Raw genomic sequence first — 19,305 nt, 5'->3', positions numbered from 1 at the left:
AGCTGAAGTATTGGGCATGAAGTGCAGCATCATCAGCTATGATGACCAGTGACTCACTACAGGACTCTCAGCTTCAACTTCGGGAAAAAAACAGCTGACACATTCCTTTACTTAACAGTTTTACTGGAGATGAAAATAGTGGAAATTCATACTTGCATTTAAAATAAATTAAATGTCATTGATATGTGCTGCAGCTCAACTGGTTTCTAGGTGACCAAAGGCACACAAGGAAGATATTTAATCAACCATAAACATGGCCTCCTGTTGCACTTGCAGTAAGTAGTCCAGGCCTCCGTAGTCCAGCAGCTCCCAGTGTTTGCTCTGCCTCTTAACTCTGTGCAAAACAGCTTATTGTGATTGCCAAATTTCTGCTAAGAAATCAAAAAATAAATATAAAAATGGATTAAAAATACTCGTGGTAAGTCAAAAATAATGGGATACTGAGTCAAAATTATATTAAAGTCAATTAATACTTAATAACGCCAAATTCAGACTTATTAGCCAAAATGTTGAGATGTTAAGTCACAAATATGAGGTATTAAGTCAAAATGATGACACACAAAGCACAACTATGACTTGTGACTTCATCATTTTGATTTACCATGAGTATTTACATGTTTCATCTTATATAACTTATCACAAATGTTTATCTTTTCCCGACAGGAATGGGTTTCCATAGTGTTGAAAACTGAGACCGTTTTTAAAAAGTGGAGAAAGAAAAACATGGCCTCAGGCCATCATCTTTACGCAGTCCATCCATTATATATGTCCAGCCACCAGCTGTTAACTGGCTCTCATGATGGTGTTAAGAGAGATTCTTTTCTACACCAGAACAGTTGTTTGGACAGCAGGATGAGATGACGGGGACACATTGTAAACAAACAGGTTACTCAAGTGTAAATCAGCCATCTGCACCCAGCGTAGGTTCATCTACTCCTGTGTTACGGGGTTCTTCCAGGCCCACTCTCCTCAGTGACTCAGAGTACTTCCTCCTTCCTATACAGACAATGTCCTCAATCTCTTCGGCCAGGTCTCTCCTGCCGCTCTCCATCATGGCGGTCACCAGCCTCGACACCGCTCCCGGTCCTGCACTCCTCTGTCCCCGGGCCCAGAGGAACAGCATGTCCAGCACTAAGGCTCCCAGGTTGTCCCTGGTGAGGCCAGCAGAACATACACAATACATTACAAACCGGCTACAGTGACTCATGTAAATATATATATTTTGATTTAAATTAGCAGTTTTATACCAGCATTACTGTATGTTTCAATTCCACTGTAGGATCGAATAATTTTCTAGATACTGTACTTATATAAACATACATACTATATCAAATGTACAGCCTATTCATGTGTATTTATTGGACATCTTTCATCAAATACACAAATCATTAAAATGACATGTGAATGTATTCCTACATTAAAAAAACATCTACGTAATGCATTTTTCTTCCAACTCCAGGATGCGTCACGCGAGGTTTTTTTCTGAGCACGAGGAGAAGGGGGGAGGGGGGGGGGGACAGATGAGCATCAGTCTGTCTGTGTGTAATCTCCTGCAGTGTCCCAGATGGCTTAGTGAAGGCTGACAGCGCAGATTAAAACAATCAAAATTCTCCACCGATTCTCTCCCACTGCGGTTTGCCTTCACTCACATTACATCTCTCCAATTCCCTCAGAGGCTTTGGCTGTGCACGCACTGGTTAAGTCATTCACACGTGTAAAAGAAATATTAAAAAGTGCATCATTTCCATTTTAATTGAGCTCTGTGATTTAACAATATTGTGGAGTTCAATTTCAGCTCCATTCCTACCTGTACTTGTACTGGATGCGGTCCAGCTCCTGGTAGCTTAAGTCAAGATTGATGCCAATAACACGCCAGTCTTGTCCTATCTGGAGGGAGATGGACAGCAGGTTGGCCTCCGTCAGGTAGCCGCTCTCTGGGTCACCCAGGTTCAGAGGAGGATACTGGAGCTTTTCCATGATGAAATTATTCTCTGAATTTAGAGCCTACGACAAAAACAAGGGAGGAGAAAATACGAGTTACATATCGGTAGCAGCCAACATCATCTGTTGCTTTAGTTGGAAGGAATAAACATAATGTGTGTGTGTACGGAAGAAACACCGTACATATGTATTATTTATATTCATAACCAATAGGTTTATACTAATTCATATACAATCCAGAAATGCTCAAAATTTCGACGTCATCATTATGAAACAATGAAAAAAAAAAGAAAGTCACTTCAACTCACAGGAAGCCTCAGTGGTAATGTTGCAAGCCACTGGCTGTCAGGTCCTTTCCTCTTTTTCACCACTTCCTCTGGCAGATTGGGAAACTCTCCTCTGTAAAAAGACACCTGAGAAAGAGGTAAGGAACAGATTAAGTACTCTTACAGATTAAGAGTGACCACATCCATAGCATAAAATGTTCAGCCTGCTTTCATTAGAGACCACTACTTTAGTTTTTTCTTTATACATTTTGACATATGACTTTTCAGTCTGATGTATTATGTTGAAAGGTGTATTTAACTGCTATTCATCGTGTATGGAAGGACATGAATATAGGACAAAATGCACCATGGAGTTGAATCGTTCCGTCTCAGCATCACAAAGTATTCATTACAGGATTGATTCGGATCATATTACAGAGTACAGAGGTTTCTACTGTCTGGTCACTTAAAGCCCCATTCACACTTGATTTATTTCTCTCGGGGATGCAGGGTGATTTTAACATTAGTAATTACAGCTGCAATTAGCTACAGTTTTTCTGCAGACTCACTGGTTCCTCCTGTAATTTATATCCCGTACAGAGCAGCGTCCTTGTAATATAAAGTGGACCTCTGGGTTCTTTTCTGCTGGAAGAGCTGCTGACATTTTTCTTCTTTTTTTTTTCTTAAAATCACCTTGGAAGACTTTGACTTTTGTGCAAAAATGGATTAAGTCAAAAATGTGTTTGGTTATCTGATATATGAACATGCTGACAAGTTCTGTAGCGTCTTCTCTCTATAATTCCTCCGCGGATTCATGGATGTTTATTCGCAATGGAGTTATGAAAGGATATCCTCGTAAAGTGTTAGTCACAATTTTATTGTGTTTCATGTGTGTGTGTTAAGATTTAACCGAGTCATGACTCAGAGAATGTCCATGTCTATTACGGACCATATTCTGTAATTTTGCAATAGTTAAAATGCCACCTCCCACTGTAATGTCCAAGGGGAACTATGCCCATTAATCAAAATATATAAATGTTACTCCTATGGTCTTAAGACAGCGGTTCCCAAACTTTTTAGGCCACGCACCCCCTTCTACATCCCGACTGGGTTCACGCACCCCCAATCCCCCACACCTTAAAAAAAAAGAAGCAACAGAGCCTATAACCGCATAGAAATCGGACCAATGAGAGAACAGTTTGCTCGCGCGTGGCGTTTGTTTACAATATTTAGTCCGCTGTTAAATGTTGCAGTGTGAACACAAACTGAACAAAGGGGCAACTGCAACATTGTATCATATTAATCCCTGAATCAGAACAAAGCAAACGAACTGAAGGTGTGAAAACGCCCTGAAACACTGCAACAAAGTTTCAATAAATTTCAGTTACACAAGGCGTCACTTTTAAAGAGCAAAAGGGATGGCGAGGACACCCGCACAGGCTCAGAGGCAGATTGCATCACATTTAATTTACAATAAACCATACATAGAATGAGACTGCAGTTGTTTTGGGCTGTTTTGTAACTCCTCCAATTTCGATATAAAAAATGTAAGGGGCTTTTGATTTGCACTGGCATGCTTGGTGTTCAGGTGGCGACGTAAATAAGAGGGCTTCAGACAGCTGTTAGCCAGAACCTCACTGAACACCATGCACTGTGGCTTTGGGCAATCTGTGTTGGCAATCCAAGTGAAGCCCAGACCCAGATCATTTTCATCATATTTCCTCTTTTTTCCCAGTCTGATGATCACTCTCGTTTCCTCTTTTTTCACCTTGACTCCGCGATGGGCCTATGGTAAAATAACAATAATGTCAGGAAGTAAAGCGACATTTTTTTAATCAACCTGACAAAATTAAGTTCTTGTGGAAATAAAAGAAAAGGCAACACTGTAACTTCTTTACATTCTATTAGAATGTAACTTCTTTACATTCTAATACAATGTAACTCATGTCACTCTCTTTATACAATGGTATAAATTCATCCCCGTTTTATTGATATCTTACGAAAAATCGTGCGTTTTTCCTGCAAAAGTCCAGCAACATGAGTCTGTTTTCGCTTGCATACTGTCTTTTCAAAATAAACTTCCATCTTCACAGGAAACAACTAAGGTTTAGCCCTCCAACGCACCTCTCGCCTCCGATTCCTCTCTCTCTCTCTCTCTGTCCCTCTCCTCTTTTATGACTGATAGCTTCAAATGTCCCACCTGACAGTTTCCCTGATTTCAGCCAGTTTAGCATATTTGCATGAATGTTGCTGAATGAATGAAGTTAGCTGTTAGCTGACGTTAGCTGCACAAGCTAGGCTAGCTAGTGTACGTAAAAGACAGTCTGGTGGCAAGAGCTGAAGTGCATTTATTTATTAAATTGTACGTTTTTAATTTTAAATTTAAATCTTACAAAGGGAATTTTTATAATTCATGTTTTTATTTTGTGAAAATTATATTTAATATTAATTATTACACCATTAGACCACCATTACATTTTTCCTCTCGCGCACCCCCTAGAGGTAGCTCGCGCGCACCACACTTTGGGAATCCCTGGTCTAAGACATTAGTAAACATAAACAACTCTCTCCCAAATCCAGAACCTAGAGTGCTAAAATTAAAACGTGTAGTGTCATCAAGTATAAAGTCTGTATCTGCTCCATAGACAATGAATTAGGGGAGATGTTTAGAGGACACTGAGAGCACCCGGGGGATGTTCTGGGTGGATGAGTACATTTTCTGTTTCACAACTGAAAAAAACACAATAGAGTAAAGTTCAACCGAGTATAAAAATAGAAAACAAACATTCTGCGGGTCCGCAAAATCAGTCTCCCATTCATTGTCTATGGAGCAGCTAGAGACTTTATACAGGATGGCATCACAAGTTTGATTTTACTTTTACTTCTCTGGTTTCCGGCTTTGAGAGAGAGAGCTCATGTTCACAAACTGTAATTCTAAATTTAGGAGGGGCTTCCCTTTAATCCTGTTTGAACGGGGCTTGAGTGTAGATTGTAATGTACGGCATGTAGATGAGCTCATGTGTAACGCAATGAAATGTGGAAATGTAGAATTCACAAAGTGATTATATGTATACAAACAAAACAAACACTATGATTATCTCCAGTCACTGCACTTTGTCTGTTGAATATGATGTCCGTCTTACTTGTCCCCTCACTGGCCCCTTCTGACCCTGAGCTGGACAGATGTACACCTCCTTCAGATTCTTCAGGCTGGAGTAAAACACAAAACACAGTCTTCCCTCCACACAGTCTGGTCTCTCTGGAGAAAAACAAATAGGAAATCCTAATCTCAAGACTTCATATAAAAGGCTGTTTCACAACAGCACATCATGAACCCCTGGAAGGAAAGGGAGCAGGACAGAAACATGTTTATTTAAGATAGAGCTTCAAAGAGGACTTCAGACCTGTGCTGATATCCAAGCCCCTCTCAAAGCCAGCGAAGAACTGCTCTCCCTCCAGCAGGTCACACAGGTCTGAGGGCTGAGGCCCCTCATACTGCTCTGACAGAGACTGCACTCTGCCGTCCACCTGGACAAGGAGCAACACAACCACTGTTTAAGAGAAGAGGGCTGATGTACAGACAGTCCTTGGTGTAATTACATCTATTAAACTACACAGTTAAGGCACAGAGAGGAGAGTGACAAACCCTGTTAGTAGGTAAGCACTGCAGCATAACTTGTGAAGGATCAGTCTTCCTCTGGAGGACGAGGAACTGGACTTTAAACTGTTTCAGCCTTTGATAGACCTTCCTGACCACCCCGCTAACACACCGCTGAGTGGTGTACCACAGCCAGTACCTGTGATGGCGCACACACAAAGCTGTGTTAATACAATGTTCATTTATGAATCAAACATACATTATGACAATATATTATAAAACAAAAACTTACCAGGAGAAATGTGTAATGTTGAAAATGGCATACAAATAGGTGACTTTGAGAGAGACTTGCGATGTAATGTCAGTCCAGGTTTGGGCAGTTGGGTCTCCGTGTAGCAGATACAAACAGGACATATCCACTGTGTGGCCTGCAGAAGCACCAGACATGTTAACACTCATACATTCTGTTATAAACATGTATGAGAGTGAGGGCATATTGTACCTGTGACTCCTGATGGCAGAGGAACCTGAACTTCGACAGCCTGTAGGAAATGTATGCTGGGGCTCTGTGAGAGGCAGAGTAGAGGGCTAACTCTGGCCTGAGGATCACCACACAGTGCCTGTACCTCTGACACAGACACCTGCAGCACCTAAAGAAAGAGAGACAGACTAAAGCCTTGCAACACCACAGATACCCCAGATGCCCCCAACCACAGATGCCCCAACTGACATAGGCTTCCATATAATGTAGCGTTACCTGGAGTGTTACCGTGCGGGTCTGCACCGTGGAGTCTGGGGGGAAGCGGAGCTTCACTCCACCGTCAGCGCTGGATACCAGCAGAGCTCCGGCTGGTGTAACGGAGCAACTGTCCTTTACTGGACGGGACACTGCCATAAACCAGGAGAACTGGCTCACTGCACAGCAGGCCAGCTACAGGTACATCCAAAAAATTATATCACAATTTGTAGATACTATGAGGAAAAAAAAAGCTGAAATAGAAGTGTAATACATTGTTTTGCAGTGGGAGGTTTTACTTTACCCTGGCTGGACGTCCTCCGGGGCGGCTGCTGTGACGCTCGCTGCCTCTCCTCGGGACCGTGGGCAGAGTGCTCCATGACTGTCCGTCAAACCTCTGCACCACCACCTCCCTTCTTTTGGTCCGATGGTATGGCACACACACCTCCACAGGCTGTGGGGATTACATTTATGTTATGCAAGTGCAGGAAGGAACACAGTGACAAGATGGAAAAAGAATAACCTATTAGGATCAAAACAAGAAATATTCTGTATATTTTGAATAAAGTCTTCTAAATACTTATTTTAGGAAGTAGTCCAGCAATTTAGTTCTACACTTCCATGAAATTGAGGGACTTCTGAAAAAGATTTAATAATAAATTATCAAAATCTGTGCAGCAGAGATATCGTGACTTCTATTCCCAATTGGGTCAAGCTCCACAAACATTGGATCCTAAATGTCCCACAATGCAATGCGATAACATTTTCCTATAGATCCTCACTGCCTGGTAAATGTCCATGTCTCCTAAACCTCACACCTTCAGTATGTAATGCAGACGTTGTGTTTTAGCTTTGTCTCTAAACCTAAACTGAGATAACCCTGATGACATCACTATGACTTAATCAGGATTATGGAATAACGTCAAAAATGATAAGTAAACTGATCTTGATCTGTAAAATTGGTGGAGTGTACCTATAACAGATGTGGTACATCGACAAATTTAGTTCAATACCTTCAGAAATGTAATTCCATGAGGACGAAGTTCCAATGGACGACTCAGCAAGATGTCATGCTCCTCCAGCCACACCCACTTCCTATCTGGCATTTTCTCAGCCCACTTCAGTCTTGTGGTTGTCCCCAGGCAGCCTGGGGGGAACAGCAGCTCAGCCCCCCCTGGGAGAAACACATGACACCCAGCAGGCGAAACACAGAAACTAAGGAGCAAAAAAGAGCATGACGTCTTCAAATCGAGTCAGAAACGCTGTGATTGGCAACATTACTGCAGATTGAGAACATATGTCCATGCTAAGAGTGACACTGTACCTGTGTTGGTTAAATCCGAGGTGCAACTCTTGAATTGTCGTTTCTTGTTGATCTGATAAGAAAACAGGGATTTAATATCAATATGCTGAAAGCAAACGTAAACGCTGTATCTAATTATGATGCCGTCAAAAGGATTTAAGCACAAATCAATTTGAAGACCTTTTTTTTCTCCGCTCACCAGGTGTAGGAGAGAGAGGAGGAGGGGTCGGGGTTTTTCCCAAAGGATTGTCACGCACATCTATTTTCAGCAGAGGCAGTTTGTTCAGACAATGTGGGATCAGGCGGAGGCCATTGCTGGAGATGACAAGCTCCCTGAGGGTGAGGAGGGAGCCTGGGCCACAAAGAAGACGTTTCAATCGCTGCATTCATGAATTTAACTTACATTAAATTAGGTGATTCAAGTTAATTACTGTATTGCTCCCTCAGTGACACACCCACTCACCCACACACCCTTACCCATGCTCTCTGGTAGCTGCTTCAGCTTGTTGTGGGACAGTTCCAGCTTAACAAGGTCCTCTAGAGAACCAATTTCATCAGGTAGCTGCTGCAGGAGGTTATGTGAAATATCCAGCGTCTGTAGTGCTTTCAGCTGACCCAGACTCACGGGGAGGGAGACCAGCTCGTTGTCCAGGAGGGAAAGGTAGGTGAGGGAGGACAGCTGGCCTACACCAGGAGGCAAATCTGAGAGGTGGTTGTGACAGAGAAGCAAAGAGGACAGCGCAGGCAAGCTGAGAAGGCAGGGTGGCAGACAGGTGAGCTGGTTGAAGGAGAGATCCAGGTGCACCAGGTGAGAGAGGTGGGAGACAGATGTGGGCAGAGTGGTGAGGAGGCCAGGCAGCGGGTCACCCTGGGAATCATAAAAACGGTGTCCTTGAATCAGATAGAAAAGTGCAGTTAGAAGCAGAAAGATTTGAGCAAAGGAAGGAAAAAGACAAGAGAATGACAGCCATAAATGAATGCACAGTATTTACTGTATTGTATGTAAGAACCAAAACAGCAGATATTGTATGCAATGAATGAGAAAAGTACCCCGAACAGCCAGTGAACGCAGCTCTGTCAGGTGGGTCAGGGCATCCAGTGCATCATCCAGGCCTGGCTTCTCCTCAGAGCCCAGTCTCAGGTACCGGAGGCCCCTCAGCGGCCCCGGGATAGACCCCCAAAGCAGAGGCAGGGCAGCTGCTCCTCCCTTGTACACATCCAGGGTCAGCCTCGTATCAGTCAACAGAGCTGAGAGCTCCACCGAAGGAGGCAAGAGGGGAGTCAAAGACAAGACAGAGGAAGATGATGAAGAGGAAGAGGAAACACCGGGGTGATTATGGGTGGAGAAGTAAGAGGAGGAGAGGCTCGATGTGGAGGGACCACACGTGTCCACGAGGCTGGAGGGAGACACGGAGGGAGCTCCTCTCTCTGCCTGAATTTCAGACATCACACCACTTGAGACCGTTGGTCTGGTCTCCCTCTCGGACTTCAAATCCTGAACCCGGTGCACGAGTTCTCTGCAGAGCCTCAGAGCTAAAGTGTCCACAGAAGCGTCAGGTACTCCACCTGTGGATGTCTGACACGCAGGCGTCCCGTCCTGTTCTCCATCCTCCGACCTGCAGGCTGCCTGGTCTTCATCCTCTTCATCAGTAGCTGCCTCTTCCTCGCTGTTTCTCTCCATTGAAATATATTTACATGATTATTTAGCTATAAATGTACGTATCTCTGCACTCTGTGGCTACTTTAGTGACCTCCATGTTTCTATAATGCAGCTAAAGTTTAATGATGTGTTGTTTCCTGTTCCTCTGCCCTCTCTCGATCCCTCTGTGCTTTCCTACTTCCTTATGTCCGACAATGTTTTTAAAGAAAAAGCTTCGCGTCATAGTTGCTCGTTCGTTTTTGTGTACATAGTCCACCGGCGGAGGGAGGGGGGAGTCTAACCATTTTGTATCGTTTGAAAAAATAACGAGCCCCGCCTTTCCGGTTGTTGATGTGTATGAAATCGAGCGCTTTGATTCTGGCACCGCCAAAGTTTCAACAAAGGGCGGGATAAGTTGTGTCAACGTGTGCGCTCGATGTCTGCACCTGCTCAGCCAGCGGGGGGCGCTGTTGAGTCTATTATACTACCTGAGACTGCTGCACTAGGAAGCGTGGTGTCTTGAGTATATAATAGATACATATATTGTTTGCACATGACTCAGGCTGTGAAATAATCTAATCACATTAAATTAAACATGTTTACAGTTTAGTAAAGAGCAGTACTGTTAATAGTGCTTGTTATGAATTTATAACTGATCATTTATCCGACACAAACATCTGTCTTTGGTGATTATAATAACAAAAAAATAATTTTTAATTTTTTAACAATTTTTTAAATTTCCTTTTGAACATTCAACAATTCATTCATCCTGTAAAGATGGAATGAGGAAATATAATTAAGTTTTTGTTGTATAATACATCATTTGACTGAAGTAAGATAAAACACAATATTAACTGTGGAAGATCTACTTAGCAAATTATATTCAATTGAGTTTAAAGTGACCTCCCACATCATTTTTAATACATAATAGTTTCAAAAGTTCATCTCTGTCGTGTAAAACATTTACTTATGTAGGAAAGAATGTGTTCCGTTCAGATGTGCCAAAGGGTGACAGTGGTTCAAAGAGCTAATTTGGGTACAATAACAACATAGAAAAAAGTACAGCCGTCATCATCGTGTCAGATATGCAGCACCTTTTGAATCACCTTCTAGGACCTCAGACATAACAACTCCTATTTTGAGTCCTTTTACATAATCAAATGTGTTTTTACAATAACACAAATATGTTAACTTTAACACAACATTTTAAAACTGTTCTAAATGTTTTATTTATTTTCCTAATAGATTATGTAACCTCAATGATTGTTTTGCTAGTTTTGATGTCAGCATTACAGTCAGCATGACCAGATTAACCTGCTGTTATGCACCTATTGACCCTCACTGACTTTGGGGGTCCTTGAGCAGTTGGCCCCCCACACTGGATAGAGTAGGAGTATACTTGTTTTAAGATAATGAACTCTGGCTGATGGTGGTTTCACAATTGGATGTGTTCTCAAAAGAATCCTGTCCTAAACAGACTCTGGACCGGTGCCCACGGGTGAACTATTTGTAACCTAATTCTGTGAATAGTTTATTCAAGGAAGTGATCCACAAAAAAAAAACATTTTACTGTTATTGTTGAACGCACTTCAAGTGCAAGACACTTGTGATTTCATTACTATTTCTTGGGAAACCCTACTATCTTGTGCTGATTTGTAAGCAGGATGTTGCAAACCTAACACAATGTGTGAATCGTTATGACAGCGTTTGTTACTTTGTAAAATCACCACTAACACAAGTAAAACAAGAACAGACAACCACTGTCGCAGATGTTTTTAATCGATTGTAATCAATAGGTTCAACTAGCCAAAATTGCATAGTCGGAAATCAACACACATTCTTTCTACTGATAGCAACTATTGCGAAAGTAAGTCTCAATATAGCCTAGTAGATATGAATAGACAAAACATGTCAACACAAGCAGGCTATCAATTTATAAAGGTCAAAACAAAACGCTTTGTTCCAACAGAGGGACAAACATTCGACAGCTGTCGCCGCTCATTGACGTCACAGTGTTACAGCGGTGGGGATTCTGATTGGTCACCTGATCAACTATGTCTATTGTGATTGGTCACTTTTGTCTCGCGGTGTCAGTTGTGATTGGACAAGCCGGTTTACTCGGAGCCCTCCTCTAAGTACACCAACAGAGTGAGGTAATAACAACTCACCGGACACGTTACTATTTAAGCGTCGTAGGGGTTTAGCTGCTGCTTAAGAGTTTTGTACGTTACCTGCACCGGAAAGGTGACTTCTACCGTTAATTAGAAAGCTAAAAACAGCAGACAAAGTCCATTATCCTAAGGACAGCATGTGAAGAGGCTTCATTAATACAATACGATGGGCCGGTCAGCTTCAACTAGACAGTTGTAGTTATTTTGTTTCCGTTGATATCTGAGAGTTTGCCTGTGACCTTAGCCCCACTTTCCACAGCAGCGGCCGGTCCCCGGTATGTTTCCTTTAGACTCGCCGTGGAACATCTCGTTTGCAGGTTGTGGCTTCCTCGGTATCTACCACGTCGGTGTCGCCAGCTGTCTGCTGGAACAGGCTCCTTTTCTGGTGCAAAACGCCAGACACATTTATGGAGCGTCCGCTGGAGCTCTCACCGCCACCGCTCTGGTCACCGGGGTCTGTCTTGGTAGGTGTCTGTCGGGTGTTTCAGCTCTTACAGGAGGTGGAAGGGAAGCTGTTACAAAATACATTTAAAAAAGACAACAAGTTGATACTTTACTTTAGTTTAACATTTTTGTGCTATAAACTTGTAAGAGAGGTTTTAATCTCAATGTGACTTCCTAGTTAAGTAAAGATTATATAAATATATATATTTATTTATATGTATGTATGTATATACTGTATATGTATGTATAATATACATACATATACAGTGTGTATATATATATATATATATATATCAATGGTTTAATCTTTAACAATGTGACAGGTGTTTTGTACAGTATGTTCATCTGCAAAGTAACTCGTAGCTGCAGATGTCAGATAAAAGCAGGGAGTATAATAATTATATCTCCTGATTTGTAGCAGAGTGAAATAATAAAGTGCCATAAAATGGAAATACTCAAGTAAAGAACTTCAAAACGTAGTTACTTTCTAACATGGCATCTTGATCATGTCAAATATACCAACTCATCCCTTTTGAATGGACAAAGTGACAACCATCTTCTTCTCATAAAGACACATTCTTAAAGATTGCTTCACACGGAGGAACAAAATATCATCCTGATTGTTCTGTAACAGAATAACTGCAGGCTATTATTGATTCTGCAAATATAGTTGAGTGCAATAGCTTATAAAACATCTACTCAACTGAATTCCTGATTTTTATAATGTAGACAATGTACAGTTGCATGAATACCTTTATGTAATCATTAACATCAACAACGTCTTCACAGGTGAGACCGGTGCAGGTATCATCGATGTTTCCAAAGAGGCAAGGAAGCGGTTCCTCGGAGCCATGCATCCTTCCTTTAACCTGGTGAAGCTTATGCGTCACATGCTGCGGCGTACTCTGCCAGCTGAGTGCCACCACGAGGCCAACGGGCGGTTAGGAATCTCTCTCACCCGAGTGTCAGATGGAGAAAATGTCCTGGTGTCTCACTTCAACAACAAGGAGGAGGTGGTGCAGGTGGGAATTAAGTCTGAGTATATTAAGGAAGTCAGGATAGAGTGGGTTTTATTATGTCTATACTGATAATGTGACAGTGTTTTATTATTTAAGCCATTTACATAGCAGCACATTTTGAGAAATGATCATGAGAAATATGGATTTGATTGTTGATTTTAGATCTGACACAATTTGTCAATTGAATCGATCAAGTAAGTAAGTAAGTCACTGATTTCAGCTTCTCAAATCTGAGGTTTTCGCTGTTTTTCTTGTTTCATATAATTGGAAACTGAACATCTTTGTGTGTTTGGCTGTTGTTTGGACAAAACATTATAATGCTGTGGAAATGTACAACATTTTTCACTATTTTCTGACAATTTATAGACAAAACAGTTCATCTGCAGACTAATCAATAGTGAAAATAATTGTTAGTTGCAGTTCTGATGATATGTAGTGACAGAGTGTAATAAGGAAATGTAATTTAACTGTAATGCGTCCTTTAAATCAGAAAAAGACAGCAAAGTTATATCATGACATTTATAGTCTCACGCTATATAATATCAGTATATCAGCCAACTGTAATTCCACCTCCAACAAGTTTCTTGTATCGTCTCTTTTGCTAACCAGGCATGCGTCTGCAGTGCCTACATCCCAGTGTATTGTGGCCTCATTCCCCCCACGCTGCAAGGAGTGGTGAGTAGATTCAAATTATTCAGTATGTGTGCAGGGTCCTTATGTCGTCGATATCCTATATTTGGTCTAATGAAAAGAAATGAGCTTACGGTAATTACTTCACGTCATTGCTGTCGGAGAGGTTTACTGACCCCTCTACCATGCTGCATGTCGTTTATTTCCTCTCATTGTATTTTGTTGTTGTTACATTTGGCACTTTCTTCATCCGTAACTCCCCACTTCCCCCAAGAATGTGTTTGTTCTGAATGACACGTGTGTGGAAGCGATAATAATGCAATTCCTCAGGAGTCCGTGTTTGTCAGAGATCTCAGAACTTAAGGGGAAAGCAGAGCTTGTATTTTAAGCACAGCTTGTCATTTCTTTTTCTTTTTTTGCTGGACATTTCTAGAGCAAAGGTCTTCTGGGCAATATGATTGAGTAATACCAGCGCTCCCAACCTCCCTCTGTGGCCTTTGGGTTGGGTTTTAGGAGCTTACACGTGTGTGTGTGTGTGTGTGTGGGTGTGTGGGGGGGGGGGCACAATGTGAGAGTTGGCTCTCAGGCATCAATGTTGTTCTGTCCTCTCAAACTCGCAGTGGCTCAAATTCAGAAAAAATGTGTCACCCTGATCTCACCCTGATCTGTTGACACACACTTCATGCCTCCCACCTCTTAGTTTAAAAGTTCACCAGCTTCAATAAAAACAAACTTCAACCAATACACAGGATATGATGTCACCATGATATCCCGTGTGATGATTGCTCTGTGGCCAAATACGATCGACAGTTAATCTGTGATCGGTTTCTGTTTGTTCCGATGCTGATTTTTATCTTCTTTATTGTCCAGCGATATGTCGACGGAGGAATCTCAGACAATCTGCCTCAGTATGAGCTGAAAAATACCATCACCGTGTCCCCGTTCTCCGGAGAGAGCGACATCTGCCCCAGAGACACCTCGGCCAACATACATGAGCTGCGCTTCACCAACACAAGCATCCAGTTCACTCTCACCAACCTCTACAGAGTCTCCAGGGCACTGTTCCCTCCAGACCCAATGGTAGGTCACCTGATGACAACCCTGCTGATGCACACAAACGCACGCACGCACACAGACACACACTGATTAATTGAACAGGAGTGAACTCATTGGACCTCTTGTATGTGTTTGTTTTCGAGTGCAGGTTATGAAAACCATGTGTAAACAGGGCTATAAAGATGCTCTGCACTTTTTAAAGAGGAATGGTAAGAAACACTGATTTACTTTTTTTTCTAACATTCTCAAAATCATGTTCTGCCCTGCCCAGAATGTAGCGTGGCCTTGGGGGGGGGGGAATTAAAGGCAACCAACAACGCCACCTAGGGACTTACACCCCGGGACATATAAACTTAACGACCCTAATATATGGTTTAGAATTTATTAAGGGCACACAGATTCATTACCGATATTTGGACAGAGACGTGTTTCGTAGAATGAACATAGTATAAATTGGGTGAGTAATAACAAGCCTCATTGATTTTCTGTCCTCATGTTAGTATGAAGACATCCTGATACGCTATCACAACGGGCACATGTCAACAAATCAATAGGCTGCTTTTGCTCGTGATTAGACTTCTGTTCCTCCTTATGGCTACTTATTTGTTTGTTTATTGTTTTTATGTTTTTGGCATTAACATTAACATTATTATTATTATTATTATTATAACTAGATTATTATAAATGCGTTGAGTAATTGAACTAATTAAGAAATTAACCCACCACTGATCACAGATAAGAAAAAAAAATACTACTTTCACATTTTGGTTCTGTTTTGCAGGATTGCTTAATTTCAACGGACCTCACAGAGAGCTGCCTCTGCTGGCTAATGGTGAAGAAAATGAGGATTGCAATGAGGAGGAGGAGGAGGAGGAGGAAGAGGAAGAGGAAGAAGAGGAGGAGGAGGAGGAGGAGGAGGATGACGACAAAAGTGATGAAGAGGAGGAAAAGCCACACGTGGAAGAGGGAGCAGTCATGGTTCATTGCAGTTCCTTAATAGAGGATCATATCTTCGAACACCTTCCACCCATTCTGCACAAAGGTAACAATAACATAAGGAATACAAAACAGCCCTGCTTGAGCCTTGTGAAAGTGCATTTTTCAGATAATTAAATGGGTTTTAAAAGTATTTATCTTTCGAAGTAAGATACTTTCATTAACCCTTAAACAATGGAATTTCTGAGATACATGGTAGAAGGACAGCTACGCTGTTCTTTATATGACTACATTCACAGTGTGTTGAAAGTCTTGAAAGGTATTTTATTCCACTTTATAGGCAGGGAATGGTAATTAATAAAAGATGATTATGTTCATTGTGCTGACATTTTAAATTTGATGTTGGTGTTTAGCTCAAGAACAGTGCTGAATAAAGCAGGTTACGTCTATGAATAGCTCGAGGTCACTGTTGTGGTCATCTTTGCCTCCCTCTGCAGCTCTAGTTGAGGCCTGCATGGAGAGGAGGAGCCTGATGCAGTCGCTAAGCAACCTGCTTCCTGTCAGGATGGCCTCAGCCATGATGCTCCCCTACACTCTCCCTGTGGAGTCTGCTTTGTCCTTGACTCTCAGGTGCAGTAGGACTTAATCACAACAGTACAGTACTACTTTTTCTATGTGTACTTGGGTCTTATATGTGCAGTTGTGTGCAGCAAAAGTTATTGCGCATTATGTGGCGAATATTATTGTGGCTATAAAGGCATTAAAATAGCAGAGCAATACTGGACTTGCCTTCTGTGCCAATCGACTGACAGCGACATATCCCATGTGTAGACTTCTGGAGTGGCTGCCAGATGTGCAAGAAGATGTTGGATGGATTCGGGATCAGCTGTTAAAAGTCCTACAGAATATTCTTCGCCAGACCTCCAAAAGCATTTCCCAGAATGTATCTGCCAGGTAGGTGACAGTGCACAAACGCATAACTTGTATGTCATATGTGAACAGAGACGGCAGAATACATTAAATGTCAGGTCTATACGCTCCATGATGGATCTAGCTGTAATCTAGAGTATGTGAACGTGGTTGACCACTTGTATCATTCTCACTTGATACATAGTTATAAAATAATTGATTATAGCCGCTCTAATAACAATAAGTGAAATACTTACAGCTGACTCCTTTACCATGTCTTGCTCTAGGTTTTACTGGCAGCTGGAGCTGCACCAATACCAGTCCCTCCCATCCCACTTTAGCTCCACCAACCTGTTTCCCAACTGGGTTAATGAAAGCAGTTCTTCAGTTATGGACATCTTCATGCGTCTTGAACAGTACAAGAGGCAGCTGCTGTCTGGAGCGCTGTGCATCAACATGGACCTGCAAGGCTCCTTCAAAACAGGGCCGATGTCACCAGATAAGAGCCCTCCCTCCGCCTTGTCCCCTGAAGGCCTCACAATGGTTGTGGTTGATATTCCACCTGCTGTCGACTCTGTCGAAACCATCAGCAGCTCCTAAGAGCTTCTGGCGGGTTTCTGCTGCAGATGCTTCAGCACTGATGTTCAGATGTACTTATTCTAGACCCAGGAACATTTTTAAAGAATTTAAATCAGACGTTAACATTTGTTTACACACCAGTAATTTCGATTTTTTTTTTTTTTTTTTAAGATGCCAGGAAGACATTTGTAATCGAAGAGCCCCTTTGTGTCGTTGATGGAAATGGTAATAATTTACCATATGTACACTTAGTGTGTTAAATATGTTAAGTCTTTTGCTACATTATAACCAGGCAAGCCCACAGACGCAGTGTGTCTGTCGGTCTACAGATGTGCATTTGAACGCAGCATATGTGCTCAAACATGTACAAACTTCAATTCCAGGACGTTACAAACATAAATGTACACTTGAAGTAGCATTTTTAAAACAATTGAATGTTAATGTTTTTGTGGAATGCAGTCAGACTATTAGTGACTATTATTCAAGCACAGCGTTCCTCCTGCATCCCGTTATGAGCTCTGAGTCACTTCTGACCAACAGTTGATGCACCAATCTGTTTGTTAGGTAGTTTGTTAGGTAGTAACTCTATTTATTGATGCAAGTGTCAATGCAGTATTGTGGGGAAAAAAAACATTGGTTTGTATGAATTTACAGGTATTTGTATGAAAAATACAGCTCTGCTCTGTTTCCCTAATCATAGAAAAGTGTTTCTTCTTGATTTACTCACATGTAAGTTATAACTCTTAGATTTCATTTTAAATCTACGCAGTATTGAATTTCTGCTTAAAAATAACACATTTTACATTTAATTCAAACAGTAAATAAAAAAAGATTATATTTTTATAATCAGAGAATATAATCTGAATTGCACTTTCTGAGTTTCCGAGGTATTAACCTACCTGTATGAAAACCTTTCTTATACTGTGTACTGCAATAAATTATAACTGTTGTGCCTTGAACTTCAATGAAATAATTGCCAGGTGAATCTCGCACATTGTCAAAATGTCGCAGGGAATAATATTTATGTGATCATTAAATAAACTGGTATTGTTTAACATTAACGGCAGGTCATGTGTGTTGTGTTGCATTGGTTTGAACTTAGTTGAACAACAATGATCGTTTCCCAGAAAAGGTGTGACTTACGGTGAAAAGTGCGCACAGAGCAGGGAACAGTACACATCAGTAACCGTAACCAAACAGTTAATCAAGGGCTGGAGAACTTCTTCCAGATGCAAATGTTCCCAGCAAAATGACAAATAGTCACAGCTGATCCCTAACTTGTGAGTGTAAAGCACAGGAATACGGTGGCTCTTTAAACAACTGCAGGTCAGAAGGAGTAACTGTGGAATGTAAAAAAATATATATTTATATGAATTTAGTTCCTGATTAATTTTGCTATTACATTAATTACATTTTATATTATTTTGTTCATAAAAGCCTCCTTTGAAAATGGAGAAGCTGCAACTATAAAAGCCACAACTGTAGTAATCACTGACCATTTTGGTTTTGTGAATATAGTAATGTTGGAAAGATATTGAAAAAATGCACAAGATGAGATGAGATCAGATAAGCCTTTATTGATGTCCACTGGGGCCGTTTGGTTGTTGCAGCAGCAGCACAAAGACAAAAACAAGTACAGATAAACAGAAATGTAAGAGCAATTAAAGACATAAACTATACGGTTAAAGTGACAGTGGTGTGATAAATAGACGCAGAGTCATCGGTAAGCACTACACAAAGAAACACAAATCACGTGATCACATTATGTAAATACAACATAGGAAAACAACTGTATACACCCTTCAAAACTATTTAAAATGTTATGTTAAAATCGCAAGATATTGAGAATTTGGGTCCTTAAATAGCATAGAGCTAAAATGAAATATACTACAGTACTATTATTATCAATCATTTATTGGGTTTATTTGTCTGCACTTTAATGTTTTGTTTTTTTATCCGGCGAGGGATTCTATCATCATTCTATTCTAAGTCATGACCTAGTCCATGAGAAAATGACTCTTGTAATATGTATACTGATATTGATTTAGACGTGTTTTATGACGAAAATACACGGTCCC

At 41.2% G+C, this 19,305-nt stretch overlaps 2 protein-coding genes across 2 annotated transcripts; one reads left to right on the top strand and one right to left on the bottom strand.

The window, feature by feature from the left end:
* Nucleotides 1-60: 60 nt before the first annotated feature.
* On the bottom strand, nucleotides 61-9,723 carry pidd1 (p53-induced death domain protein 1). The gene is made up of 15 exons (XM_031856623.1): nucleotides 8,895-9,723; nucleotides 8,322-8,735; nucleotides 8,044-8,196; nucleotides 7,866-7,917; nucleotides 7,555-7,756; nucleotides 6,846-6,995; nucleotides 6,563-6,736; nucleotides 6,308-6,455; nucleotides 6,098-6,233; nucleotides 5,854-6,004; nucleotides 5,612-5,735; nucleotides 5,351-5,466; nucleotides 2,250-2,354; nucleotides 1,808-2,004; nucleotides 61-1,151 (listed from the first exon to the last, which is right to left on the bottom strand). The coding sequence occupies exons 1-15, from the start codon at nucleotides 9,523-9,525 to the stop codon at nucleotides 902-904; spliced, it is 3,003 nt and encodes a 1,000-aa protein (XP_031712483.1). The 5' UTR covers nucleotides 9,526-9,723; the 3' UTR covers nucleotides 61-901.
* Nucleotides 9,724-11,631: 1,908 nt separating this feature from the next.
* Nucleotides 11,632-17,347, top strand: pnpla2 (patatin-like phospholipase domain containing 2). The gene is made up of 9 exons (XM_031871149.1): nucleotides 11,632-12,118; nucleotides 12,888-13,120; nucleotides 13,727-13,792; nucleotides 14,618-14,827; nucleotides 14,952-15,012; nucleotides 15,585-15,845; nucleotides 16,237-16,369; nucleotides 16,571-16,693; nucleotides 16,936-17,347. The coding sequence occupies exons 1-9, from the start codon at nucleotides 11,932-11,934 to the stop codon at nucleotides 17,246-17,248; spliced, it is 1,587 nt and encodes a 528-aa protein (XP_031727009.1). The 5' UTR covers nucleotides 11,632-11,931; the 3' UTR covers nucleotides 17,249-17,347.
* The last annotated feature ends 1,958 nt before the right edge of the window (nucleotides 17,348-19,305 follow it).

The sequence above is a fragment of the Anarrhichthys ocellatus genome, unplaced genomic scaffold (assembly GCF_004355925.1).
Source record: "Anarrhichthys ocellatus isolate YVR2014 unplaced genomic scaffold, GSC_Weel_1.0 scaffold2, whole genome shotgun sequence".
Taxonomy (NCBI): domain Eukaryota; kingdom Metazoa; phylum Chordata; class Actinopteri; order Perciformes; family Anarhichadidae; genus Anarrhichthys; species Anarrhichthys ocellatus.
Note: the sequence above shows the minus strand (reverse complement) of the source record. Positions and strands in the feature narration are given on the sequence as shown.

Coding starts and splice junctions, on each gene's coding strand:
- pidd1 (XM_031856623.1), bottom strand. CDS start 9,525: ATGGAGAGAAACAGCGAGGAAGAGGCAGCTACTGATGAAGAGGATGAA. Junction 5,736..5,853: donor AGTGCTTACCTACTAACAGG/GTTTGTCACTCT, acceptor CTCCTTGTCCAG/GTGGACGGCAGAGTGCAGTC. Junction 1,152..1,807: donor CGCATCCAGTACAAGTACAG/GTAGGAATGGAG, acceptor TGGCCTCACCAG/GGACAACCTGGGAGCCTTAG.
- pnpla2 (XM_031871149.1), top strand. CDS start 11,932: ATGTTTCCTTTAGACTCGCCGTGGAACATCTCGTTTGCAGGTTGTGGC. Junction 14,828..14,951: donor TGTTCCCTCCAGACCCAATG/GTAGGTCACCTG, acceptor TTTCGAGTGCAG/GTTATGAAAACCATGTGTAA. Junction 16,370..16,570: donor GCTTTGTCCTTGACTCTCAG/GTGCAGTAGGAC, acceptor TCCCATGTGTAG/ACTTCTGGAGTGGCTGCCAG.